Source organism: Thamnophis sirtalis, unplaced genomic scaffold (genome assembly GCF_051295495.1).
Source record: "Thamnophis sirtalis isolate CommonGarterSnake01/CBP01778 unplaced genomic scaffold, rThaSir2_p1.2 scaffold_17, whole genome shotgun sequence".
Taxonomy (NCBI): domain Eukaryota; kingdom Metazoa; phylum Chordata; class Lepidosauria; order Squamata; family Natricidae; genus Thamnophis; species Thamnophis sirtalis.
This window is the reverse complement of record NW_028261397.1, coordinates 175,245-200,853: the sequence shown is the minus strand read 5'-3', so window position 1 is coordinate 200,853 and position 25,609 is coordinate 175,245. Positions and strand designations below refer to the sequence as shown.

At 61.9% G+C, this 25,609-nt stretch overlaps 2 protein-coding genes across 3 annotated transcripts; both read left to right on the top strand.

The window, feature by feature from the left end:
- Nucleotides 1-126: 126 nt before the first annotated feature.
- Nucleotides 127-16,404, top strand: PRPF8 (pre-mRNA processing factor 8). 2 transcript variants are annotated; one of them, XM_014059402.2, is made up of 43 exons: nt 127-256; nt 1,388-1,502; nt 1,624-1,792; nt 2,542-2,706; nt 2,806-3,024; nt 3,383-3,595; nt 3,873-3,998; nt 4,215-4,320; nt 4,644-4,834; nt 4,969-5,088; nt 5,225-5,414; nt 5,658-5,777; nt 5,932-6,066; nt 6,237-6,366; nt 7,037-7,233; nt 7,331-7,537; nt 7,630-7,793; nt 8,076-8,202; nt 8,314-8,506; nt 8,763-8,950; nt 9,033-9,271; nt 9,658-9,804; nt 9,896-10,106; nt 10,187-10,303; nt 10,402-10,649; nt 10,735-10,914; nt 11,302-11,437; nt 11,547-11,716; nt 11,812-11,941; nt 12,081-12,227; nt 12,339-12,499; nt 12,629-12,820; nt 12,956-13,193; nt 13,282-13,410; nt 13,507-13,620; nt 13,743-13,916; nt 14,044-14,237; nt 14,398-14,637; nt 14,761-14,902; nt 15,146-15,286; nt 15,464-15,603; nt 15,697-15,899; nt 16,121-16,404. In XM_014059402.2, exons 2-43 carry the CDS (start codon nt 1,403-1,405, stop codon nt 16,273-16,275), a joined length of 7,008 nt encoding a protein of 2,335 aa, XP_013914877.1. In that variant the 5' UTR covers nt 127-256; nt 1,388-1,402; the 3' UTR covers nt 16,276-16,404. The 2 variants fall into 2 exon arrangements, with proteins under 2 accessions (XP_013914877.1, XP_087559013.1); XM_087702887.1 differs by having other exon boundaries at nt 135-252.
- Nucleotides 16,405-16,897: 493 nt separating this feature from the next.
- Nucleotides 16,898-25,464, top strand: RILP (Rab interacting lysosomal protein). The gene is given in 9 exon segments (XM_087702820.1): nt 16,898-17,038; nt 17,041-17,201; nt 17,428-17,551; nt 18,831-18,952; nt 19,047-19,220; nt 19,783-19,943; nt 22,523-22,645; nt 23,512-23,625; nt 24,435-25,464. Coding segments are annotated over 9 exon segments (1,218 nt in total). The 5' UTR covers nt 16,898-16,965; the 3' UTR covers nt 24,601-25,464.
- The last annotated feature ends 145 nt before the right edge of the window (nt 25,465-25,609 follow it).

Genomic DNA, 25,609 nt, shown 5'->3' with positions numbered 1-25,609 from the left:
CCGGAAGAGCTCCGATCGTTTCCGGGGCGAACGGAGAAAAACCGTCCATCAGAGCCGGCGCTGATTGGTCAGAGGCAGTCATGGACCCGCCTTCACATCCGGTTCCGGAGGCCTGCGCCTGCGCACTCTTGGCGGGGAGCGTGCAAAGCGGTCCTCGCCGCTGCCATTACCGGAGTTTAGCGCGGAGGAGCGAAGGGAGTTCCTGGTCGTAGCCGTCGGGGCTGCCGGGCGCGGAGCCCTCGCTAGGGGAAGGCAAGTACGGGGCTCCCCTTACCTTCCCGGGCCCCGCCTTCCGCTCCCCTCCCCCGGCTCGGCCGGTGTGTTTGTGTGTGTGTGTGTGCGCTCGCGCGCGCGCGCGCCATCAAAGCTGGAAGAGCCGCCCGCCCGGTCTCTCCGCCTGCTCTGTGCGGGGCCCCGACGGTCGCCCCCCCCCGCCCTCCCTCCCTCGGCCAGTGGCCCTTTCCGCCCCCCCCACCGCATGGATAGGCGTCTCTGCCCCTCCCCCCACACGGGATGGCGGTTCCCGGCGTGCCTGCGGGGGAGGGGCGGCGAGCGGGGCCCCCGGGAGCAGCCCCGCCCCTCCTCCCTCTGGGGCCCCTCCGTGCCGCAGCTGATTCCGGAGCTGCTCTGCGTCCCGCCGCCCCGACCTCGGCTTCCCGTGGAGCCCAAGACCCGCCTCGCCAGGCGGCTTTCGGGCCTCGGTGGGCGGCAGCCGGAGGAGACTGGGGGGGGGGGACTGTCTGGGGGAGCCGGCAGGTGGGCTGGGCCAGAAACCCCCCCCCCAACGCCCCCCCCCTCTCTACTCCTGGCAAGGAGGCCTCTGCTTCTTTGGTCGCCCCCGGAAAGGCCACCGATGCGGCCCATCCGCCCTCAGGCTGCCTGGAGATGCCCCTGGAAGCCCTTTTGGAGTCCTTCCTCCGCAGAGAGGGAGGGAGGGAAAGCAGGCCAAGAGCCTGCAGCGAATCCTCCCTGCCCCAGGGCCACTTGCCTTGGGCCTGGTAGCTGCCCTCCTGGAAGTTTCCATGTTGAGGATCCTTTGTCCCCCATGCAGCCCTTGGTGGAAATCCACCCCGGTGCTTCTGATAAGATCCCTTGGTGGGAGCCGCCTGGAGCTCTGAGCTGGGGCAGCTGAAGCCACTGCCTGCCTTCTCTGAAGGGGACCCTCCGTTGGGACTGCGGGGTGACTGGTCCTCTCTGGTCCTCGCGGTGGTTCTGCGCTTTTGCAGAATCTCATTTATCCCCCTACAGACATTTTCTGGACGAAGCCCCCAAGGCCCTGTTGCCGCTGTGTCTTCTCTGCGGTTCTGCCTGACTGGCTTGTGCTGCTTCTGCTTCTCCCGGAGTTCCCTGTGCTCTCAGTCAGAGATTGTCTCTGCTCTCTTCCCAGGTTGCGTTGCTCACCATGGCAGGAGTCTTCCCTTTCCGGGGCCCATGCCCCCCAATGCCCACCCCTTTGACTCCGTTGCCCGACTACATGTCGGAGGAGAAATTGCAGGAAAAAGGTACGGTCACGGCACGAGGCTTTGTCCCCACTGCCCCGTGCTGGCGGTTGGGTGGGGGGAGTACCAGGGGCTGAGTGAAGAGGCTTTCATGCTGGAGGGGTGGGGTCCTCTCTCTCTTTAGCCCGGAAATGGCAGCAGCTGCAGGCAAAGCGCTATGCCGAGAAGAGGAAATTTGGCTTTGTGGATGCCCAGAAGGAGGACATGCCGCCTGAGCACGTGAGGAAGATCATCCGTGATCACGGAGACATGACCAACAGGAAATTCCGTCATGACAAGCGGGTGTATTTGGGGTGAGACTTGGGCCGGGACGTTGGGCAATTGCGCCAAGAAAGAGCCAGGCGGGAGGCTTGGCTGAGCCGTACGCATCTCCAGCGCAGGTGTTCTCATTGAGGAGATCTTTGGGTGAAGAGTGTTGTGGGAAGGGGATGCTTGGCGCTGCCCAGTAGGTGCTGTGGGTGGTCAGGGGTCGAGTGCTGTGGTTCAGCTCGCAGCAGTTTGAACCCCAGGGATTGAATCCCTGCGTTTCCTGTCTTGGACATTTTTGCTAAGTCTCTTAAAAGGAGCTGGGCTGGCTGCGGCCTTGGCAGCCCTAGAAGAGGAAGAGGAAGAGAGGGTGGAGCTGGTCACACCGCTTCAGCTTCTCCTCAGGGTGTGGAGCCTGAGGGGGCTGGCGGGTGGCCCCCTGGGCAGAGTCTCAAGAGGGCGCACATATGAGAATCCCAAGGATTCCCTTGGCGCCCCCTGGCTCCCGGGAATCTCCTGCTGCAAGGGCCGGCGGTACTTTGCCTTCCCCTCTGCAGACGGGGCCTCACGATGGAGGTCGGACAAGAAGCGGAAGCAGCAGGGACTCTAGGAAGGTGCTGTGTTATTCCAGGCTAGAATAGCAGAGCCTTGGAATGCAGTGAGGTTCCTGCGTATTTGGGCGAATAGCTGAGCAGACTCTTCCTGCCAATCCTCCCCTGCGTTGCTGCACAGGCTGTGCTGGCCAACCGGGATCCAGCAGTGGGTACCACGTGCTTTTCCCCCCCCCCCCTCCCAGGGCCCTGAAGTACATGCCCCACGCAGTTCTGAAGCTCCTGGAGAACATGCCGATGCCCTGGGAGCAGATCCGGGACGTGCCTGTCCTCTACCATATCACCGGGGCCATTTCCTTCGTGAACGAGATCCCGTGGGTGATTGAGCCGGTGTACATCGCCCAGTGGGGGTAAGGGAGCCTCCCAGTCTGGTACTTGGGGGTGGGGGAGGGGCGGGCAGGCTGGCCGCGATCGGCCTGGCTGATTCCTGGCCTCGGATGCGTCCCAAGGTCCATGTGGATCATGATGAGGCGGGAGAAGAGGGACCGGCGGCATTTCAAGCGAATGCGCTTCCCGCCCTTTGACGATGAAGAGCCCCCCCTCGACTACGCGGACAACATCCTGGACGTGGAGCCCCTGGAGGCCATCCAGCTGGAGCTGGACCCGGAGGAAGACGCTCCCGTCTTGGACTGGTTCTACGACCACCAGCCCCTGAAGGACAGCCGCAAGTGCGTACCCCTACTCATTCCCTTCCGGGGGAGGAATAAGAAATAGTGCCAAGGATCCCCATCCCCAGCCGGAGAACCGATGGGGTTCCAGGTCCCAGATTCGGGGTGGAGGGGCGCTTGAACCCAGAGTAGGGTGCCCTTTGCTGGGACATCGAAAGGGCCCCGGGCGCCTCCTGCTTCCTTCTGTCTCTGCAGTTCATGCTCTGACCTCGTGGAAGGTCCAGGAGAGCTGTGGAAATAGCCCCTCCCCCCAGGGGCTCCCCCAGGCAGAACGGAGGCTTTGTGGGAGGGGCAGTTGCTAAAGCGCCCCTCACACCCCCCCCCCCCCCGGTGACCTCTATCTCTTCTGGGCCTGCAGGTACGTCAACGGCTCCACCTACCAGCGATGGCAGTTCACCCTCCCCATGATGTCCACCCTCTACCGCCTGGCCAACCAGCTCCTCACAGACCTGGTGGACGACAACTACTTCTACCTCTTCGACCTGAAGGCCTTCTTCACCTCCAAGGCCCTCAACATGGCCATTCCAGGGGGCCCCAAGTTTGAGCCCCTGGTTCGGGACATCAACCTGCAGTGAGTGGCAGAGACTTTGCCTGGGGGGCAGTCTGTGGGCGGGGCTTGCTTGTGGGACCCCCCTGCGTTGCCTCCGAGTGATGGTCAGAACGGGGCATGGTCAGTTGGTGGGTTGGTTTGGGAAAAAGAGCCTGAAGGGTTCACACACAAGGGAGTGTGTCTAGGGAGGGAGGGAGGGAGGGAGGAGGATCCCTTGACCTCTGCTAGGATGGGGGGGGGCATTGCCTGGGGGCCTCTCTGAGTGGCCCCCTCCCAAGGCAGATCTTCCGCTTCAAAGGGACGAGGACTGGAATGAATTTAATGACATCAACAAGATCATCATCCGGCAGCCGATCCGGACCGAGTACAAGATCGCCTTCCCCTACCTCTACAACAACCTTCCCCACCACGTCCACCTCACCTGGTGAGATCGGCTGCGCGGAGCTGCTGAGGCTGGCTGGCGGTGGGAAGAGCGGAGGGAGCGGAGAGGTGGGCTGGGCTGACCATTGGCAGGCTGGACGCTGGCCGGGAGGTTCAGTTGGCATTAAATCCAGTGCAGGCGCTGGCAGCACCTGGAGAAGCTCTTTTGGGGGGCGGGGGGGAGGGTCTCCTTTTGCTAAGAGCATCTCGTCCTCTGCAGGTATCACACCCCCAACGTGGTCTTCATCAAAACGGAGGATCCAGACCTGCCAGCTTTCTATTTTGATCCCCTCATTAACCCCATTTCGCACAGACATTCAGTTAAGGTGAGACCGTGGGGGTGGGGGTGCAAAAGCCCTTCCTGTTTCTGCCCTCTTCCGTCTCCGGAGGGAGCCTGGGGGGGCCTTTCAAGCAGGAATGAAAACATACAGGGACCCCCCCCCCCCCGCCCCCGGGTGAGGGACTAAAGCAAATGAATAAGGGGCGTAAATAAGGGGATAAAATCCAGAAGAAGAATGGGACCAGGGCTGCTGCCCCGTCCGGAGGAGCCTTTGAAGGGGGAGGGGGTTCTTGTTCCTGGGCTTCTCCGCCCGGCCCCCTTCCTAGCCGAGGGGGGCTCCCTCCGTGACACCACCTCTGATCCTCCCAGAGCCAGGAGCCACTCCCTGATGACGACGAGGAGTTTGAGCTGCCGGAGTTTGTGGAGCCCTTCCTCAAGGAGACCCCTCTCTACACGGACAACACGGCCAACGGCATCGCCCTCCTCTGGGCACCGCGCCCCTTTAACCTGCGCTCTGGCCGCACCCGGCGAGCCCTGGACATCCCTCTGGTCAAGAACTGGTAAGCCGGCTGAAGTGGCCCAATTTGCCCCCTTTCCCCCTGGGTGGCGCCCCTGACGGCTGCTCTCCTCCGGGGCTCTGGTTCTGGTTCTGGGCAGGCTGAGAACTGGCCGCTTTCCCCTCCCCGGCTGTCAGGTACCGAGAGCATTGCCCCGCCGGGCAGCCTGTGAAGGTGCGGGTCTCTTACCAGAAGCTCCTGAAGTACTACGTCCTCAACGCGCTCAAGCACAGGCCCCCCAAGGCCCAGAAGAAGAGGTGAGAGTGGGGGGCTCATTCTTGGGGTCTCCCGCCCCTTGGGAGGAGGAGGTGGCAGCTCAGACTGGCTGGCGGGGAGAGCAGGGGGGAGCCCAGCGTGCCCGCCCAGCGCCCCGCTCGTCTGCTGCCCCCCCAGGTACCTCTTCCGCTCCTTCAAGGCCACCAAGTTCTTCCAGTCCACCAAGCTGGACTGGGTGGAGGTGGGGCTGCAGGTCTGCCGCCAGGGCTACAACATGCTCAACCTCCTGATCCACCGCAAGAACCTCAACTACCTCCACCTGGACTACAACTTCAACCTGAAGCCCGTCAAGACCCTCACCACCAAGGTGCCTCCCCCCCTTCCCCCTTCCCCTCTAGCAGGGGAGCGGTGGGGCCCTCGGGCTGCGTCCCTCACCCGTGCTGCTTCCAGGAAACTGCGCCCGGGAGGGAGGGAGGGAGGGAGGGGGCCAAAGGAGCCCGCTGGGACTGTCCCTGCTGGACTGCCCTCTTCCTTGGGGCTCCCTGGTCGTCTGTCCCCCCCCCCAGCCCCCCTCCAGGCGCTGCTCAGGGTCTCTCCTCTCGCTCGGTAGGAAAGGAAGAAGTCTCGCTTTGGCAATGCCTTCCACCTGTGCCGGGAGGTGCTGCGTCTGACCAAGCTGGTGGTGGACAGCCATGTCCAGTACAGGCTAGGAAACGTGGATGCCTTCCAGGTGGGTGGCGCCATCCTGTTGAACACCGGGACCGTGGGAGGCCCTGTGGCACACTGCAAGCCCCTCCCCCCGCACCTGGCCCAGGAACCCCCCCCCCCAAACCCTGAACCCTTAGCCGGGTGCCTCCTCTCAGCCCCGCTGCTTCTCCCCACAGCTGTCAGACGGCCTCCAGTACATCTTCGCTCACGTGGGGCAGCTGACTGGGATGTACCGCTACAAATACAAGCTGATGAGGCAGATCCGGATGTGCAAAGACCTCAAGCACCTCATTTACTACCGCTTCAACACCGTGAGTGCAGCTCAGCCGCTGGGGAGGTTCAGCCTTGGCTGCCGTGCCCACCAGAGGGAAGCCGGGGGGGCCCATCCCGTTTCGGGCAGCTGTGAGGAGGGTCCCGGGTGCCAGGCCGTGTGCCTGGTTGTCCCCGTGAAGCCGACTCAGTGTTTCCTTCCCTTGTCCAGGGGCCGGTGGGGAAAGGCCCCGGCTGTGGTTTCTGGGCTCCCGGCTGGCGCGTGTGGCTCTTCTTCATGAGAGGGATTACGCCCCTGCTGGAGCGGTGGCTGGGGAACCTCCTGGCCAGGCAGTTTGAGGGTAAGCAGAGCGCCTCCTCTGGCCGGGTTTAGTCCTGGAGCAGCAAAACGTCCCGCTTGCGGCTCCTCCAGTAGCTTTGGGCCGTTTGTGGTCCTGGAAAGGTTTCCTGAAGGTCCATTCACCCCTCAGAAGTGCCACGGGAACCACTTGGCCGCCTCCCCAGCCGGATCCTAAAAGCTCCCGGGCACTAGGTCCCCTGCTCCACTGGCTCTCCCGCCTCTAGTGGAGAGATTTATAACTGAGGAGCTTCACCCCAAGGTAGGCGGTGGTCTGCCCTGGTGGTTACCGTGGCTCTCAGCAACAGGAGAGAGAAGACCAGATCATTTGGCCTTCCCTAGTGGGGGGGATCCCTGGGCTTGACCTCTCCCCTCCCTTCACTGCTGGCCCAGGTGGGTAGCAGAGCAGCCAAGGGTAACCGGGTGTCAATCCTGGCGGAATAAATTTCACCCAGGACCCTCTGCGGCTCCAGGCCAAAACAGGTTCTGTCGCGGCTGGGCAAGTTGTTGCAATTCTCCCCCATTTCCCCTGCTGCTTCTGTGCTGTGGTTGATCACTTTTTCTCTAAAAACCAAAGTCCTTTCGAATCAACCTGAGAGCTTCCCTGTTATCCTGGGGAGACCAAGTGATCTCCCGGAAGGTCCAGGGAGCCTCTTCCTCACCCTTCCTTCCAGGCCGCCATTCAAAGGGGGTGGCCAAGACTGTCACCAAGCAGCGGGTGGAGTCCCACTTCGACCTGGAGCTGCGGGCGGCAGTGATGCACGACATCCTGGACATGATGCCTGAGGGGATCAAGCAGAACAAGGCCCGGACCATCCTGCAGCACCTGAGTGAGGCCTGGCGGTGCTGGAAGGCCAATATCCCTTGGAAGGTGAGTCCCCCTCCCTCCCTCCCTCCCTCCCTCCCTCTGAATGGGGGCCGGTCGTTCAGGTGGGCCAGCTTCTCCTTTCCCTCCTGTCCCACCACAGGTCCCGGGGCTGCCAACTCCCATCGAGAACATGATCTTGCGGTACGTGAAGGCCAAAGCGGACTGGTGGACCAACACAGCGCATTACAACCGGGAGCGCATCCGCCGCGGGGCCACTGTGGACAAGACGGTCTGCAAGAAGAACCTGGGCCGCCTGACTCGCCTCTACCTGAAGGCCGAGCAGGAGAGGCAGCACAACTACCTGAAGGTAGGCAGCCCCTTGTGCCTCTCGCTGGGGGAGGCCGGCCGGCCTGCCGCAGGCGGCAAAGCTTTGACCCTGCTGCTGTGGTTCGTCTGCAGGACGGGCCGTACATCACCGCGGAGGAGGCTGTGGCCGTTTACACCACCACGGTGCACTGGCTGGAGAGCCGGCGCTTCTCCCCCATCCCTTTCCCTCCCCTCTCCTACAAGCACGACACCAAGCTCCTGATCCTGGCCCTGGAGAGGCTGAAGGAGGCTTACAGGTACCCTGGGGAGGGAGGGGGGGGCTAAAGGTGGGAGGGAGGGGAATGGGGAGGGGCTCAGCATCTCCCACAGCCCACAGCACCCAAGCCCTCTTTGGTGAAAAGGCCTTCCTTGTTTTTGCCCCGACTCTTTCCCACGCTGAGCCTATTGGGCCGCGAGTGCCTCCTTTTGTGTGGAGATCCCACTGGCTTCACCTGCCTCCTTGCTTACCTGCCTTGCTTCCTGGAGCTCCCTCTGAAAGGGTCTGAGCTGCCCTCCCAAACCGCACTTCCTTCCCCCAGTGTGAAGTCTCGTCTGAACCAGTCCCAGCGGGAGGAGCTGGGGCTGATCGAGCAGGCCTACGACAACCCTCACGAGGCCCTTTCGCGCATCAAGCGGCATTTGCTGACCCAGAGGGCCTTCAAGGAGGTGAGCCTCGGCAGGAGGGGAGGGCAGCCTCGATCAAGCGTTTCGCACCAGTGGCTGTGCCGTACGAGGGCCTGACGCACGGCTGCCCTGATCGGCGTGTTCCTTGCTCAGGTGGGCATCGAGTTTATGGACCTCTACAGCCACCTGGTCCCTGTCTATGACGTGGAGCCCCTGGAGAAGATCACAGACGCCTACCTGGACCAGTACCTGTGGTACGAGGCAGACAAGAGACGTCTCTTCCCTCCGTGGATCAAGCCAGCCGACACGGAGCCCCCTCCGCTGCTGGTATACAAGTGGTGCCAGGGTGAGTCTGGGCGTAGGGTCTCCCCAGTGAAGCCACCCCTCCCTCCCTCCCTCCCTGAGACCGGGTGGCCTGAATTGAGAGGCAGTGATGGAGGGAGGAAAGAGCAGGATGGGGAGGGGGGGGGCATCTGTCGTTCTTCCAGGACAGCCGAGAAGGATGTGACCGGCCAGCCAGGCCTCTGGTCCCGACTGGTGCAGGGTGCAAAGGGGGCCCTTCCTCCCTTGCAATCTTCCCACGTGTTTTTGGCGGCTTCCAGGCATTAACAACCTGCAGGACGTGTGGGAGACCAGCGAAGGGGAGTGCAACGTCATGCTGGAGTCCCGCTTTGAGAAGATGTACGAGAAGATCGACTTGACGCTGCTTAACAGGCTGCTGCGTCTCATCGTTGACCACAACATCGCCGACTACATGACAGCCAAGAACAACGTGGTCATCAACTACAAGGTAGGCTGAGCTGGCAGCTGGGCTCCCGGTGCAGGCGTGACCCCGGAGGCGCCCTTCACCCTCTTCTCCTCCCCCTCCCCAGGACATGAACCACACCAACTCCTACGGGATCATCCGGGGCCTGCAGTTCGCCTCCTTCATTGTCCAGTACTACGGGCTGGTGATGGATCTGCTGGTGCTCGGCCTGCACCGCGCCAGTGAGATGGCCGGCCCCCCGCAGATGCCCAACGACTTCCTCAGCTTCCAAGACTTGGCCACAGAGGTGGCCCACCCGATACGCTTGTTCTGCAGATACATCGACCGCATCCACATCTTTTTCAGGTGCCAATTGGGGAGGGGGGCACTTGGCATGCCTGGCAGGGACAGCGCTGCTCTGATTTGAGCCCCCCTCCCTCCCAAACACATTGCCCTTTCCCCACCAGTTGGGTGTGTGGGGCCCTCAGGGGAGGGAGCTGTGTCCTGGCAGGGATCATGGACTCAAAGAGGTGTCGTGATCCTCGTCTGTCCTCCTTGATTCTCAGCAGCTGCTTTGCCTGTCCAGCAAGTTGGGAGCAGCCTGCTTGTAGTCCCAGGGCCGGGCCGGGCTATTTGGTCAGCCTGGGGGGTCTCGCAGGCAGACCACTGGCAGTCCACCTGTCCTGGGCCCCACCCCATCTCCAGGGACAGGGCGTAGAGAGGGTTGACGCCTCTGGGCTGCCGTTCTGCAGGTTCACGGCGGATGAGGCCAGGGACCTGATCCAGCGCTACCTGACCGAGCATCCGGATCCAAACAACGAGAACATCGTGGGCTACAACAACAAGAAGTGCTGGCCTCGTGATGCTCGCATGCGCCTCATGAAGCATGACGTCAACCTGTGAGTGTGTGGCCGGCAGAGGGGCTGCCCTCCCAGAGGGACGGAGGCTGGAGGGGGGGCAGCCCATAAACCTGGAGCTTCTCCCTGGCAGGGGCCGTGCCGTCTTCTGGGACATCAAGAACCGGCTGCCGCGCTCCGTCACCACGGTGCAGTGGGAGAACAGCTTTGTGTCTGTGTACAGCAAGGACAACCCCAACCTGCTTTTCAACATGTGCGGCTTCGAGTGTCGCATCCTGCCCAAGTGCCGGACAAGCTACGAAGAGTTCACCCACAAGGACGGCGTGTGGAACTTGCAGAATGAGGTGGGTGTCTTCCGGGGGGGGGGGCAGGTGGGGGCTGACAAAATGCCACCCCCTACGCTCATTGCTCTCTGCTCTCTCAGGTGACCAAGGAACGCACCGCCCAGTGCTTCTTGCGGGTGGACGATGAGTCCATGCAGCGGTTCCACAACCGGGTCAGGCAGATCCTGATGGCCTCTGGCTCCACCACCTTCACCAAGGTAGGGAGGCCGGGAGGAGGGAGGGGGTCTCAACTGAGGCGGCACCGGCAAGAGGAGCACCTAAACTCCCGTCCCTCCTCCTCCTCCCCCGCTGGCAGATCGTGAATAAGTGGAACACGGCCCTGATCGGCTTAATGACCTACTTCCGGGAGGCCGTGGTGAACACCCAGGAGCTGCTGGACTTGCTGGTGAAGTGCGAGAACAAGATCCAGACTCGGATCAAGATTGGCCTGAACTCCAAGATGCCCAGCCGCTTCCCGCCCGTGGTCTTCTACACCCCCAAGGAGCTTGGGGGGCTGGGCATGCTCTCCATGGGCCACGTCCTGATCCCTCAGTCTGACCTCAGGTGCGGAGAGGCAGTTGAGCTGTCTCCTGGGGAGGGCCGGTTGACCTCCGCCCCCTGGGTTGAGCAAGTCGGGTCTGCTCCTTAGGTGGTCCAAGCAGACGGACGTGGGCATCACTCACTTCCGGTCCGGAATGAGCCACGAGGAGGACCAGCTGATCCCCAACCTCTACCGGTACATCCAGCCGTGGGAGAGTGAATTCATCGACTCCCAGCGGGTGTGGGCCGAATACGCCCTCAAGCGGCAGGAAGCCATTGCTCAGAACAGGTGGGTTGCTGGGAGGGGGGAAAGCGGACCCTCGGCCAGGCTCAGGGGGAGGAGGAGGAGGAGGAGGAAGAAGCCCGGTGCAGGGCGAGTTCCCACTGGGGGATCATCCCCTGGAGTGGCTCTTCTGGCCTCCACCCCAACGCTAAGGCAGGACTTGCACGCTGCCTTTAAAAGAGCCCCCCCGATTCATCGGTCTGCTGGGTCAGCACAGCAACCAGAAGCAAACCGAACGGGCTGGTTCCATAGATGGTGCCTGGCCCAGAGCCAGTTAGGCCAGGTTTGAAAGGGACCGGGCTTAGCGTATCGGTGTGAATGTCAGCCTCCGGGTCCTCCCTGGCCCTGGTGAGGCGGCCTTTGGCTCAGCAAGCATTCTTCTCCCTGTGGCAGGCGCCTGACCCTGGAGGACCTGGAGGACTCGTGGGACAGAGGCATCCCACGCATCAACACCCTCTTCCAGAAGGACCGGCACACGCTGGCCTACGACAAGGGCTGGAGGGTCAGGACGGATTTCAAGCAGTACCAGGTTTGCCTCCCCCCCCCCCCAGTGCTCCCCAGCGTGCCCTCCTCCTGGTAGCGGGTGCTGTGGGCGAACCCGACGATCCCTTCTCCCCCCCCTCCCTCCCTCCCTCCAGGTGCTGAAGCAGAACCCCTTCTGGTGGACCCACCAGCGCCACGACGGGAAGCTCTGGAACCTGAACAACTACCGCACGGACATGATCCAGGCCCTGGGCGGGGTGGAGGGCATCCTGGAGCACACGCTCTTTAAGGGCACCTACTTTCCCACCTGGGAGGGGCTCTTCTGGTGAGGATCCCTCCGTGCCAGGGCCTTTGGGGAGCGGGGGGGGGGGGCTGCGGGCACCTCCTGGCGTGACGCCTCCTGCTCTCCCGCCCATCCAGGGAAAAAGCCAGTGGCTTCGAGGAGTCCATGAAGTGGAAGAAGCTGACCAACGCCCAGCGTTCGGGTCTCAATCAGATCCCCAACCGGAGGTTCACCCTCTGGTGGTCTCCCACCATCAACAGGGCCAACGTGAGTCACGCTGCCGTCCGGTGCCACGGGGGTGCCCTTGGGGATTGGTCCGGCAGGGCTTTGGGGGTGGGGGTGGTGAAGGGGGCCCCTGTGCCGAGTCTCGATGAGGCCTCACCCCTCTCGCTCTCCCCCCTGGCAGGTCTACGTGGGCTTCCAGGTGCAGCTGGACCTGACTGGCATCTTCATGCATGGCAAAATCCCCACGCTGAAGATCTCCCTGATCCAGATCTTCCGGGCTCACTTGTGGCAGAAGATCCACGAAAGCATCGTCATGGACCTCTGCCAGGTGAGACTCCTTCGGCCCCTCCCCTGACAGGCAGCCTCCAAGCCAGGGGGGGTTTGGGGCCCCCTCCCCACTCGCTCCCAACCTCCCTTCCTCCCTCTCGGCCGGTTCCAGGTGTTTGACCAGGAGCTGGACGCCTTGGAGATTGAGACAGTGCAGAAGGAGACCATCCACCCCAGGAAGTCGTACAAGATGAACTCCTCCTGCGCGGACATCCTCCTCTTCGCCTCCTACAAGTGGAACGTCTCCCGGCCCTCCCTGCTGGCAGACTCCAAGTAAGCCCCCCGGGGGTTGGAGGTGGGAGGTGGGGGCTCCTCCCCAGCCGCCCCCTCCCGCCTGCTTTCCCCACGCTGACGGCCCCCTGCCCTTCCCCCCCCTCTTCCGCTGCTGCCGCCGCTGCTCAGGGACGTGATGGACAGCACCACCACCCAGAAGTACTGGATCGACATCCAGCTGCGTTGGGGAGACTATGATTCACATGACATCGAGCGTTACGCCCGGGCAAAGTTCCTGGACTACACTACGGACAACATGAGCATCTACCCCTCCCCCACCGGGGTCCTCATTGCCATTGACCTGGCCTACAACCTGCACAGGTGAGGAGGGGGGCAGGGACCCGGCACGCAGGGTGGTGGATCAGCCGCAGAAGGCAGGGCTCTCTCGGGTGGGGGTCGGGAGGGGGCAGAGTCCTGGCCCTCGGGGACTGACGCTCTTCCCCGCCCTCCTCCCAGCGCCTACGGGAACTGGTTCCCGGGGAGCAAGCCCCTGATCCAGCAGGCCATGGCCAAGATCATGAAGGCCAACCCGGCCTTGTACGTGCTGAGGGAGCGGATCCGCAAGGGGCTGCAGCTTTACTCCTCGGAGCCCACCGAGCCCTACCTGTCCTCGCAGAACTACGGGGAGCTCTTCTCCAACCAGATCATCTGGTTTGTGGACGACACCAACGTCTACAGGGTCACCATCCACAAGGTGAGGGGCTCTGGGCTGCCCCTCCCTGGCAGTCGGGGGGGGAGGGGGAGGGCCTGAGCACCTCCTGATCAGCAGCCGCTTCTTCCAGACCTTCGAGGGGAACCTGACCACGAAGCCCATCAACGGGGCCATCTTCATCTTCAACCCTCGGACCGGGCAGCTCTTCTTGAAGATCATCCACACTTCCGTCTGGGCTGGGCAAAAGCGTCTGGGCCAGGTGAGGTCATGGGCCCCCTGGGCCTCTGCTTGGGGGAGGGAGGGAGGGAGGGAGGGAACCCCCTTCTCATGCCCCTGCTGCCCCCTTTCTTGCCAGCTGGCCAAGTGGAAGACAGCGGAAGAGGTGGCGGCTCTGATCCGGTCCCTGCCTGTGGAGGAGCAGCCCAAGCAGATCATCGTGACCCGGAAGGGCATGTTGGATCCCTTGGAGGTAGGCCGAGCGGGGGCAGGAGAGGAGAGGAGAGGGAGGCAGGCGTCTCCTCCTCCTCCCTCTGTGGCCGTAGCCTGGAGCTCTGGACAATGACCGGTGGGACCCCTCATCTCCCCCAACAGGTGCACCTCCTGGACTTCCCCAACATTGTGATCAAGGGCTCGGAGCTGCAGCTTCCCTTCCAGGCCTGCCTGAAGGTGGAGAAGTTTGGGGACCTCATCTTGAAGGCGACCGAACCCCAGATGGTCCTCTTCAACCTTTACGATGACTGGCTGAAGACCATCTCTTCCTACACGGTGAGCCCCCTGCCGTTCCCACACGGGCACACTCGAAGGGACGGCTGCGCCTGGACGGGCGGCAAGCGGCCCCCGCCCCTCCCCCAGGTGCGCGTGGGATGCCAATCCCCTTCGCCTTCCCTCCCAGGCCTTTTCCCGCCTGATCCTCATCCTGCGGGCGCTGCACGTGAACAATGATCGGGCCAAAGTCATCCTGAAGCCGGACAAGACCACCATCACCGAGCCTCACCACATCTGGCCCACCTTGACCGATGAGGAGTGGATCAAAGTGGAGGTGCAGCTGAAGGACCTGATCTTGGCCGACTATGGCAAGAAGAACAAGTAGGTGGCCCTCTTGGCCTCCCTTGGTGCGGAGGAGGGCCGAGGTTGAGGCCGGGGGTGGGGGGTGGGGGGGATCTTGGCCAGCGCCCTGAAGCCCCAGCGGAGGGGCTCTGGAGGCTTCCGTCTGCCAACCCGCCCTGTCCCGCTCGCTCTCTGCCAGTGTGAACGTGGCTTCCTTGACCCAGTCCGAGATCCGGGACATCATCCTCGGCATGGAGATCTCAGCGCCTTCCCAGCAGCGGCAGCAGATCGCGGAGATCGAGAAGCAGACCAAGGAGCAGAGCCAGCTGACGGCCACCCAGACGCGGACGGTCAACAAACACGGCGACGAGATCATCACATCCACCACCAGCAACTACGAGACCCAGACCTTCTCCTCCAAGACCGAGTGGCGGGTCAGGTGCGTGGCGGCAGCCCAGAGGGAGGGAGGGAGGGAGGGAGGGAGGGCCGGCCCCCTGCCCTCCCCCCCCCCGCTCAGGTGCCGCTTGGCCCAGGCGGTCACACCCTTTGCTTCCTCCCCCAGGGCCATCTCTGCCGCCAACCTGCACTTGCGCACCAACCACATCTACGTCTCCTCGGATGACATCAAAGAGACCGGCTACACCTACATCCTGCCCAAGAACGTCCTGAAGAAGTTCATCTGCATCTCCGACCTGCGAGCTCAGGTGCGCCCCCCCCCCTCCCCAGGGACCCCTTTTGGCTCAGAGTCTCCCTCCTCTCTGCTTTTTGGACTTGAGAAGGGAGGGGGGAGCCAGTAAGGCCTCTGGGCTTTGCCTCTCTGAGGGGGCCACCAAGAGCGCCCCTCACACGTCCCAGGAGTTTCAGCCGAGTGCCCCTCGTGGGCCCGCCTCCCTTTGCCCAGGGCCTCGGCTGCCAGTGCCTGGGTGACCCGGCCCCTGTTCCCCCAGATTGCGGGATACCTCTATGGGGTGAGTCCCCCAGACAACCCCCAGGTGAAGGAGATCCGGTGTATTGTGATGGTGCCTCAGTGGGGAACCCATCAGACCGTCCACCTCCCCGGCCAGCTGCCCCAGCATGAGTACCTGAAGGTGAGCCATCTTTTTGGGGTGCCCCAGGTGTGCGTGGGGTCCCTGGGGGGTCTTTCGTGTCTCCGGAGGAGGCCGTTGGGTGCTGCTGCCTTGTGGGGAGGGAGGGTGGGCGGGGCCCTCTCTGCGGTTAACACTGCTTGACACCACCACCGTCCCCGGCTTCTCCCCCCAACGTAGGAAATGGAGCCTCTGGGGTGGATTCACACCCAACCCAACGAGTCCCCCCAGCTCTCCCCACAAGATGTGACCACCCACGCCAAAGTCATGGCCGAGAACCCCTCCTGGGACGGGGAGAAGACCATCATCATCACCTGCAGGTCAGTCCGGGCGCTCGCTCGCTCGCCCGTCGGCTGGGGGGGAGGAGCCGATGGGCCCCCTTCGCTGACTGGCCCCTCCTCCTCCTCCCACAGCTTCACTCCGGGCTCCTGCACCCTGACCGCCTACAAGCTGACCCCCAGTGGCTACGAGTGGGGCCGGCAGAACACGGACAAGGGCAACAACCCCAAGGGGTACCTGCCCTCCCACTACGAGCGGGTGCAGATGCTGCTCTCGGACCGCTTCCTGGGCTTCTTCATGGTGCCGGCCCAGAGCTCCTGGAACTACAACTTCATGGGTGAGCGCGGGGGGAGAGACGCCGGGGGTCCAGAGCCCCCACGGGCCCCGCATGTCACAGCCAGCCCGTTGCCCTTGCTGCGGGCCACGGAATGGCAGAAGCGGCGTGAGGAGTGGGGAGGGCACCGCTTCCGCTGTCCCCTCTGCCACACTTCCCCCCCCCCCCTCCGCGAGGGTCCCTGGCCGTTTTGGGGTCTGGAGCTGGACTCTCCTCCCTTGCAGGCGTCCGGCATGACCCCAACATGAAGTACGAGCTGCAGCTGGCCAACCCGAAGGAGTTCTACCACGAGGTCCATCGCCCCTCCCACTTCCTCAACTTCGCCCTCCTGCAGGAGGGGGAGGTCTACTCCGCGGACCGGGAGGATCTCTATTCCTAGACTGGCAGCCGCCCTCACCCCCCTTCACCCCGTTGGGCTTGTGTGAAGAAGAAGAAGAAGACGTGTTTCTGTTTCTGTATAGTGTCCGCCTGACCTTTCAGTTGTTTAATAAAATTTTGTATGCTGTAACGGCGCCTCTTGTGGAACCTCTCAGCTGCTCAGCCCCTCCCGGAAGGCTCCGCTCAGTTGGGGGGGGCAGGGAGGGGGGGAGGGAACCAGGCTGGCAGGACTTGGGGGCGATCCTGAGGCCAACCAGCCTGCACGAGGACTGTTGCGGGCGTGGAGGGGGGAACCTGGGCTGGAGCCCCTCCCTGAGGGAAACGACCACTTTCGCTTCCCCTCCGAAGGGAAAGCGGCGACACACGCAGCCCGGCCGTCCCGCCCGCTCTTTCCGAGCCCCCTGCGCTGCTTCTGGCGCGGGGAATCGGCTTCAGCGCCACCCGCCTTCCGCGCGCCTGGACAGCGGCCGGAGGCAGCTTCGGGACGTCCCTCGCCGAGCGGCTGGGCCAGCTGTAGGCCGAGTCCTGCCAGGGACGCCTCTCCGGGCGCGGGCGAGCGAGGCGGGGCGAGCGAGGAGGCGGAAGGCGGAGCGGCGCCGCCTCTTCTGCCGCCCGAGCGCAGTCGCCGTTGGGGCGCGCTGGGACAGCGCCGCCGTCGCTTATCCGGAGCCGGAGCGCGGCGGCGGAGCGGATGGAGGCGGCCTACGTGTACCGCCTGGCGGCCGCGCTGGGCTCAGAACTACAGCGGCTCTCGGAGGACTTCGGGACGGCCGCCTGGCCGGGCTGGTCCCGCAGGTGGTGCGGCTCCTGGAGCTCCTGGAGACGCTGGCGGCGGGCGGGCTCGGCGGGGCTCCCGAACTGCTGCTGAAAGCGTCGTCGGACGAGGAAGCGCCCGGTGCCGCCGCCGCCGCAGAGGATTCGCGGCAGGTGCGAAGGGCAGCGCGCTCCCCGGCCGGGAAGGCTCCGGCGTTTCCCCGGGCACGGGCGGCCCCATTGCGCGCCCTCCCCGGTGGCGGCTTGGGCGGAGGGAGGCGGGAGATCGGGGGGCCCGAGTCTGCGTCCCCACCCCGGCTGGCCCGCGCCTCCCCTGCGCCGCCGGCTGCGGAGCGCTTGGCGCAGGTCGAAGCGAGCCGTGCGCTTCTTCCCTCGGCAGGTGGCGGAGCAGCGGCTGGCCGAAGCCCTGCAGCGGGAGCGGCGCCTCCAGAGCCGGCTGGCCCAGCTGGAAGAGGAGCAGCAGCGCGCCTTGAGCCGCCTGGCGGGGGGCCAAGCCCAGGAAGGTGAGCGGGGAGGCTTTCCTGGAGAGCCCCGGCCGCTGCCCTGCCGCTTCTGCCGGAGCCTCCTCTGCGCACCCACCTGCTGCTTCCCCCTCGCTTGGACTTTGAGCTGCGGGGACTCCAGCGGCCGTTTGGGCGACTTCCTTGTTTTGGTTCTGTGAAGCGCCGGCCAGGGTGGGGGGGAGGGTGGGGGGGCATGGGGGGCCCTTTAACAGACCTCGCTTAGCTTGGATGGCTGCAGTGAGCGATTCCACGGGTGCGTTCGTGTGCGTGTGTGTGCGTGCGTGCTTGTGAGGCGGAGAGAGCAGCTGCATTTGCACAACAGGCCTCTCTGGAGGGGGCGGGGTGTTCCGCAATTCTAGCCTGGTTGCTTAAGCCAGGTGTTGTCCTGCCTGGGGAGGGCAGCAGCCTCCCGGTGGTCTCCCTTGTGCGGTCCTGCTCCAGGCTCCGTGGCTGGATGGGCCAGGAGAGCATCCAGAGCCAAGCTGGACTGGAGAGAAGCAGAGGGAGGCTCCCTTCATCACCCGAAGTTTCCAGCTGTGCATCAGGAGTCGCAGCTCAGCCAGTGATGAAATCTGGGCCTCCGGAGAGGAAAGGCGGGCGTGAGCTTTGTTGGGTGCCCAGCATAGCCTGGCGCTGCTGCCTTTCAGGATGCCACTCCCTGGCAGGGAGGAGAGGGGGGGGGGCTCCTCCTTTGGCCAACTCTTCCCAAGGGAGCTGAAGCTCAGGGCCTGTCGGGTGATGTGAATAATTCCACCTGCAGGTTTCCCATGGGGCTTTCTGTGCAGATCAGTGGGCTTTCTTAGTCCTTGCCCTCTTTTGTCTTCCATCGGCTGTTTAATTGGTTTCATTACAATGTCCCTGTTTGTGGGAGCTACGCAGCGTCATTGGGAGCTTACAGGTCTGAAGGAACATAAACAATTAAACAAGTAAACGCACCCATGAATGCTGTCATCGGGTAACCTTGATTGGGAAAGTAGCTGAAGAGCTAAGAGGCTGCCAGGGTGGGTCCCTGGCATTGTCCCTCGGAGCCCCCATGTGCCAGAGGAGCAGGAGATGCTGCCAGGGCACCCGATGTCCGTGGGCATCCTGCCTGCTGCGGCTTGAGCCTCCTTCAAGGTCTCCCTTTGCTGCTTACTTCCCGCATGCGTGGCAGCTTCTCCTGCCCGTGGGTGCCGCAAATGGGCATCAGCCTTGCGAGGTTCCTTCGGCCCAAAGCTCAGCAAGGTGATGGCAAAGCCAAAGGGACAAAGCCACAAAGCCGTTTTCTGTCCCGCCCCAGACGGCCCCGGGCGCCAAGAGCGGGAGCTGATGCTGCAGCTGAAGGAGGTGGTGGACCGTCAGCGGGACAAGATCCGTGCCCAGGACCGCGAGATCCAGCGCAAGGCCTGCAACACGGAGGCTGTGAGTGCCAGTGGGTCCAGACGGAGGGGAAGCCAGGGCGGGGGGGGGGCCCTTCCGCCTCCCCCAGTGGCTGAGGGCCGTTGTGTCTTTGCAGCTGCAGGAGCAGCTCAGCCGCTTCCTGACCATGAACGAGAACCTGCGACGGAAGCTGGCTGCGGTGCAGGCCCAGCTCAGGAGCGCCCTGGAGAGGAAGGGGGAGGCGGAGGCCCTCTGGGAAGCGGAAAGGCCTGGCAGAGCAGCAGAGCCCGCCAGGACTGGCAGCCCCACGGTGAGAGGGACAGAGCAAGAGGGAGGGCAAAGAGGGCTCAGGGCAACCTGGAGGGGCCGTGGCCTCCTCGACCCCTCCTCCCTCTGGATGAACAAGAGCCCTGTGGACCACTACAGAGGGCGCTGCCAACCGTACGAGGCAGACCAGATTAGAAACCGACTCCACAGGAAGACCCCAGGGAGTCGGGGAGGGCCGGCTGAGCCTTTTCCTAAGGCTGCCCTGCATGCCTGGCCTTGTTGAGCTTCTGCCCCACTTGAGGCCTTCTGGACGGCTTCTCCGAGGCCATCACAGTGCCTCCCTACGGCACCTTTTGTCCTTCTAAGCTGGGCTCCAAGTCGCCTTGGGATGGGGGCAGTGCTGGAGGGGCATCCCGCTGGGGAGCATGAGGCTGATGGCACCCCGAGTCCCGCCTGGGCGCTTTCCAGGCGAAAGGGGGAGGTGGTGCCCACAAGCAGGTGGCCACCCACCAGCTTCCTTTTATTCATGGTTTTGGGCATGACTTCGGACTGACCTGGGTGGCTCACAGAGCAAGGCAATGTAAACGAACCCCATCTTTCCTTAGGAACGGGAGGAGGGGGATGTGGGAGGGGCTACAGTCCCCCCAGAACACCCCCCTGACCGGCGCAGCTTCTCGAAGGAAGAGCTGGAACAGATCCTTCAAGAACGCAACGAGCTCAAGACCAGCCTCTTCTTGGTGGAGGAGGAGTTGGCCTACTACCAGCGGTCAGTCGGTCTCCCTGGGTATGAAGTGGGGGGAGCTTCTCTCCTGACGGACCCATGGCAGCCCCACAACTGCCTTTGCTGCAGGAGAGCTGGACTGATTCTGGTAGGGAGGCCCACGTTCGTCTTCTGATGGAGGTCTCTATATGGGCCGGGGGTGTGTGTGTCCAGCCCTGCAGAAAATACGGGGTGGTACCAACCCCGGGACCGTCCCCCTTCTTTGGAGTCTCCTGCCAAGAGTCAGCTTGTCCCCGTCAGAAAGCTTCTGGCCCTGGAGAGCGGATTGTTGGGATGGGTGGCTGTTGAAATAAAGGAAATAATAAGTTCTTCTGAAGACCACAACATCTGTGGTCCTTCGCCTTATCCTGCAGTGCTGCTGTCATCTTCTTTTACTTTTCACCCATTGGAAAAGCAGTGGGGTTTTTGCCTGTCCTCCGCTGCCCCCCCCCCCAAGGGACACCTGTCCAGCCTCTCTTTAAAAACCTCCAGCCCCCAAGCTGTTTAAAGAGCGCTTAGTGTTCGGAAGCCCTTTCCACCAAAACACTCCTAATTTCAACCCTAATTTCTTCCTCGCCTTCGGCAACCAGCCTGGGAAATTCAGACTGGTCACCTACCTGGTGGCCATTTGGTGCTTGAAGGTGGCTGCCATGTCTCCTCGTGGCTTTCTTTTCCCCAGGAAGTTTCTCCAGTTTGCCAGGCTCCTTCTGTGGTGTCCGGAGCTGGTCCCAGGCACGGCCCCTTGGCTCCTTCCCCATGAGGCTTGGCCTTGCTCACCTGCCCAGGGAGCCGGAGGCCAAGCCTACCGACTCACCTGGAGACAGATGGAAGGGACCTGGGAGATCTTCTAGTCCAATCTCCTGCTTAAGCATGGTACTCTAGAGCAGTGTTTCTCAACCTTGGCAACTTGAAGATGTCCGGACTTCAACTCCCAGAATTCCCCAGCCAGTGAATGCTGGCTGGGGAATTCTGGGAGTTGAAGTCCGGACATCTTCAAGTTGCCAAGGTTGAGAAACACTGATCTAGAATATGAAAGTTTGCATAAAATTCCTTCCTATGCAAGGATTGAGGAACATTTGAAGTGTCTAGGACAGTGTTTCTCAACCTTGGCAACTTGAAGATGTCCGGACTTCAACTCCCAGAATTCCCCAGCTAGCATTCGCTGGCTGGGGAATTCTGGGAGTTGAAGTCCGGACATCTTCAAGTTGCCAAGGTTGAGAAACACTGCTCTAGATCATTTCAGACAAGTGGCCGTCCAGTGTCTTCTTATAAGCCTCCAGTGTTGGAGCGCCTCCTTAGTTCCCGGTTGCTTCTCTCCTTGATTAGTTTCCATCTGTTGCTTCTTGTCCTGCCTTCTGGTGCTTTGGCGAATAGGTGGAACCCCCCCCCTGCTCTTTTTTGTGGCAGCCCTTTGACGTTGGAATCCTGCTATCATGTCACCCCTAGTTTAGGTAGTCTCCAAAAAACCAAGTTGGTTTGAAGTTAGAGGAAGGAGTGAAAGGAGCTATGTCCCTGGGCGAGGGGGAATAATTAACATAGTCCCCCTGAGCCTCCAATATAAGAAGCTTTTAAAAAGCTTAGGAAACAAGCAAATGACGTTTGCTTCAGGAATCTGATTATCTTTAAAAATGGGGTTAAAATACTTAGCCAGAAAACGGCATTTGAATTTTGAACATTGGCGTATGCTGAGCCTTGTATGTCTCTACATGTAGGAAATTCTATGTAATCAACTTTTTTTTTACAATTCCTAACTTTTTGCATCCCATAAAACTACTTTTCATTAACTTCTTTGGAGCTAAAATACAATTTACAAGCAGTTTCGTTTCTGAGCTCACTAATGAAATCATTGCATCATTTTAAAAAAATCTTATACAGAAACATTATTTTATTATGATTGGGTTGCCCTAATCCTAACTTTAGTTCCCGAACTTCCGGTTTGCCCGTAGAGCCAGCTTTCTGCGCTCCGGAGGCTACAGGGAGGCTCCTAAAGCCTCCGGAGGGCGAAAAATGACCTCAAAAGAAGGCCGACAGGGCAAGCCTGGCGTGCCCTGACAAAGGGCTCCACGTGCCACCTGTGGTATGCGTGCCATAGGTTCGCCATCACGGGTCTAGGGTCTCCTGCTTGAGAGGGGTTGGACTAGAAGATCTCCAAGGTCCCATCCAAATCTGTTATTCTGCTACTGTTCGTTGTCTTTTTCCACCCAGCTCCCCAAAATATGGTGCCCAGATCTGCCGGGCGTATTATAAGTGCAAGCTGACCAGTGCAGAAGGGAGAGGAGAGCAGCGGCTCCTTTTGCTCTCGGCTCATGTTTAGCCTGTGACCAACATGGGATTCAATATCCCGGCCCTGCCAAGGCCTCCTTGCAAAGCAGGATCAAGGCTTCACCTGGTTGTGATTCCATCCCCCCCCCCCCCCGGTTGATGCCGCCCAGGGCTCCATTGGCCTTTTTGGGCAGCTGTTGCACACGGCTGGCTCACATTGAAGGGGTCGTCCACTAGGACACCTGGATCCCCTCGCAGGTGTTTCCTTCTCCCCCCTCCCCCCCCCACCCCTCCTGAGTCTGAGCTGCTGCGTCTGCCCTCAGGGAGCTGCTTAAAGGGGAGCGAGTCCCTGCCCTCCTCCTGCATGCAGTGAAAACCGCCATCAAGAAGCAGCGGAAGAAGATCTGGGCCAAGATGCTGGGCACGGAGGAGTCGTCAGCGGGCAGGTGGGTCTCTTGTCCTCCCCAGGCATCATCCATTCCCCCCCCCTCTTTCTCACTCCCTTCCTCTCTGGGAAGCGTGTGGTCCCCAGCAACCCTCTAGCCACAAAGAACCTGGCAGCCCAGCTCCCTTTGGCCTGGACAGAAGCAAGTGGGACCTGGCCTCTTGGACACCTGGGGAGAGGAAAGGGGATTTATTCAATCCCCCCCCCCCCGCCTCTGGCTGAAGAGAGAGAAAGAGAGAAAAATTGGCTTCCCCTGACATTTGGCCCTTGTGCTGACTCACCTTTATAAACCCACCTCTTTATGGCCGGCTCCAAACCCTTGGCAGGTACAGAGGGGAGGCTGGTGCGCTGTGGCTCCCTGCCTTGAGGGGAAGGTGGGGGGGCCGTGTTTGTTCTGCAGCCACCCAAGGCAGGTTCTCCAAAAGAGCGCGGGGAGGGCGGAGGCAGCCAATCGGGTTCAGCAGAAGTGAGCACACCCAGATACTTTCTCCAACGTGGTTCTTACGGCACTTAGAAGCAACCTGGCGTGGTAACACACTGCCATGGAAAGGGGCCGCTTCATCAGACGTGGGCATCCTTCGGTAGTCTGTAAGGGCCGTGACTTCTTCTCCTGAGGTTCAGGAAGGGAAAGAGAAGGAAAGCAGCCAGTTGAGGAAGAGATTCATTAACGAGGGAGAAAGATGTGAACTGTAGCCGTTCATCCAATCAGATGGTCCAGGGGCTCTAACAGTGGCAGCTCTCCAAGGAAATGCCCCCCCCCGCCCGGGGCATTTCAGTCTCTGCTCTTGCACACCCGCACTCACACTCACTCACTCGCACAGCTCCCGGAGGTGTCTGCAATGCCTGCTCTCTTCTGCTCTGTTTCAGGGAGGAGGAAGAGGAAGAGGAAGAAGAGGAGGAGGAAGGGGAGGGGTGGCCAATAGGCTCTCCTGGCTCTGACTGCACCGATAGCCCCCTGCCCGAGTCCAGGATCAAGAGCTTGTGAGTCTGGCTGGACAGAAGGGGGCGGCTGCTGGGTTGGGAGGGAATCTCTCTGGGGACAAGGGGAAGCAAGCAGACCACTGGCCCTGGGGGGCTTTTCTGGGAACCCCTCCCAGGGAAGCTGCAGCCTTTGGTGTAAGGCCGAAGCAGGGAGGTTGGGTGGTGTTTCTTTCCCAGTCCAGCCTAAAGGCCGGGGGGGGGGGGGTTTCCTGGAAGTTTCCTGGCGGAGTTCAAGGTTAGCCGCCCCTCATTTGCCAGACTCCGGGGAGGGGAGCATTTTGGCCCTTGGTGAACTCCCTAAATTCTGCATGACCCCAATAAGTGCCAGCCCCCTTTTCTTTCCTCCCAGCCTCAGGAACTCCGGATTGAGATCACAGGATCTCTGAGTTTCCCAGTGAGAGAACCCCTCCTTTTGCATTTATGTTTGTTTATAAGTAACTGAAAGTGGTGAATTCTGCACTCCTTCCTCCTCTCATCCCCCCCCCCCCCAAACAACCAGACTGTGGGGCAGGCTGGGCTGAGAGAGGGTGACTGGCCCAAAGTCACCCAGCTGCCTTTCGTGCCTCAGGCGGGACTGGAACCCACCACCTCCTGCCAGCAACTTTCCCACTAGACAAGGCTTCCTGAGTTGGCTCGGGAGGCCAAGGGGCCTGGGGGGCATTGACCGTATCTCTTCTCAGTGTGTAGCTCTCCCCACAGCAAGGCCAGTCCCTGCTCCAGGAGCTCCTCTGCGAGAATTGCAGGGGCAGCCAGAGAAATGTTCTTGCTCTCCGTCCTCAGGCGTCTCCTCTGTGTCTCTCCCCTCCCAGCTTCAACCAGTGGTATCGCAGAACCTCCCAGCCCAGCTCCCCGGAAAGCAGGCCTGGAACCTGGGAGATCATCAGCGCAGAAGACGTGGGCCCAGGAGAAGAGCAGAGGGAAGAAAGGCCCCCCGGGAGCTCCTCTTCCCCAGGCCCAGCTTCCCCACTTACTTGAGCCGGGACACTGCTGGACTGGCAGCTCCGCCCTTCTGGGCTCCAGGAGAGATGCTGTGGGGAATCGCTGGCCCGGCTTTGCCAGGGCAAGCCTGGGGGCCTTGCCCTCCCAGACCCCTTGCCCCCTCCAGCGAGGCTGCTCCCTGTGCAGAGGGCAGCCAGAACCTGCCTCGCGAGCGCTGTGCCCAGAACTGGCTGCCTGACCTCCGTCCTGGGCACCTTCTACCTGGCCCTCCCTCCACACAAGGTTGCGCCTTCTGGGAGCTCCCTGGAGCAAGAGTTGTACCCTGTCCTGTGCCTGCAGTCTTCCAGGATGGGCAGCGAGTGTGCAACCTTCACATTTAACACCAAAACAATAAGGACAATAAAATGGAAAACGTACACGTGGGAATGAAGAGCCTCCTTGGGAGGAAGCAGAAATCCCCCCCCCATTTCTGAAGCAGAGGGAGGCAGCAGGGCAGGATGTCCTACCCCACTATTGATGCCACCCTCCCACCAATTGCCATATGCCACTCAAAACTAGCCTTTCATGCAAATCTTAACCGTGGATAAAGCACCCCTTCCTTCTGGGGGGAAAGGTGGTGGGGAGAAGCTAGGAGCCCCTTGGAACAGCCCCTCAAGACCCACCTCCCGGTGCCCCTCCCTCCCCCTTCCCTGGCTGGGGGTGGAGGCTCCTGCTCAGGGGATGGGGGAGGGGGGGGAGCCGTGGGAGGGGGCATCTGATCTGGCATCTGAAGCACACAAAGTTCTTTAGCTTGAAACCAAATCAAGTTCTCTTCTGGGGTTTTGACAGCTGCTGGCCCTGCTCCCTTGGGCCCCAGCCTATCCAGCCAATCCGGGTTCAGTGGGCATCCCTGCACCCTCTGCCTTGAAGCCTTTGGGGCCTGTGAATGCTGGGAGAGGGGGGTGTCCCAGCCTGGAGTTCTGCCAGAATGCATGAGACAAAAAAATCGCCCCCCCAACCCGGTCAGCTAGGCGGGAGGTTGTCTTGTGCGGGGGGGGGCCTCCTA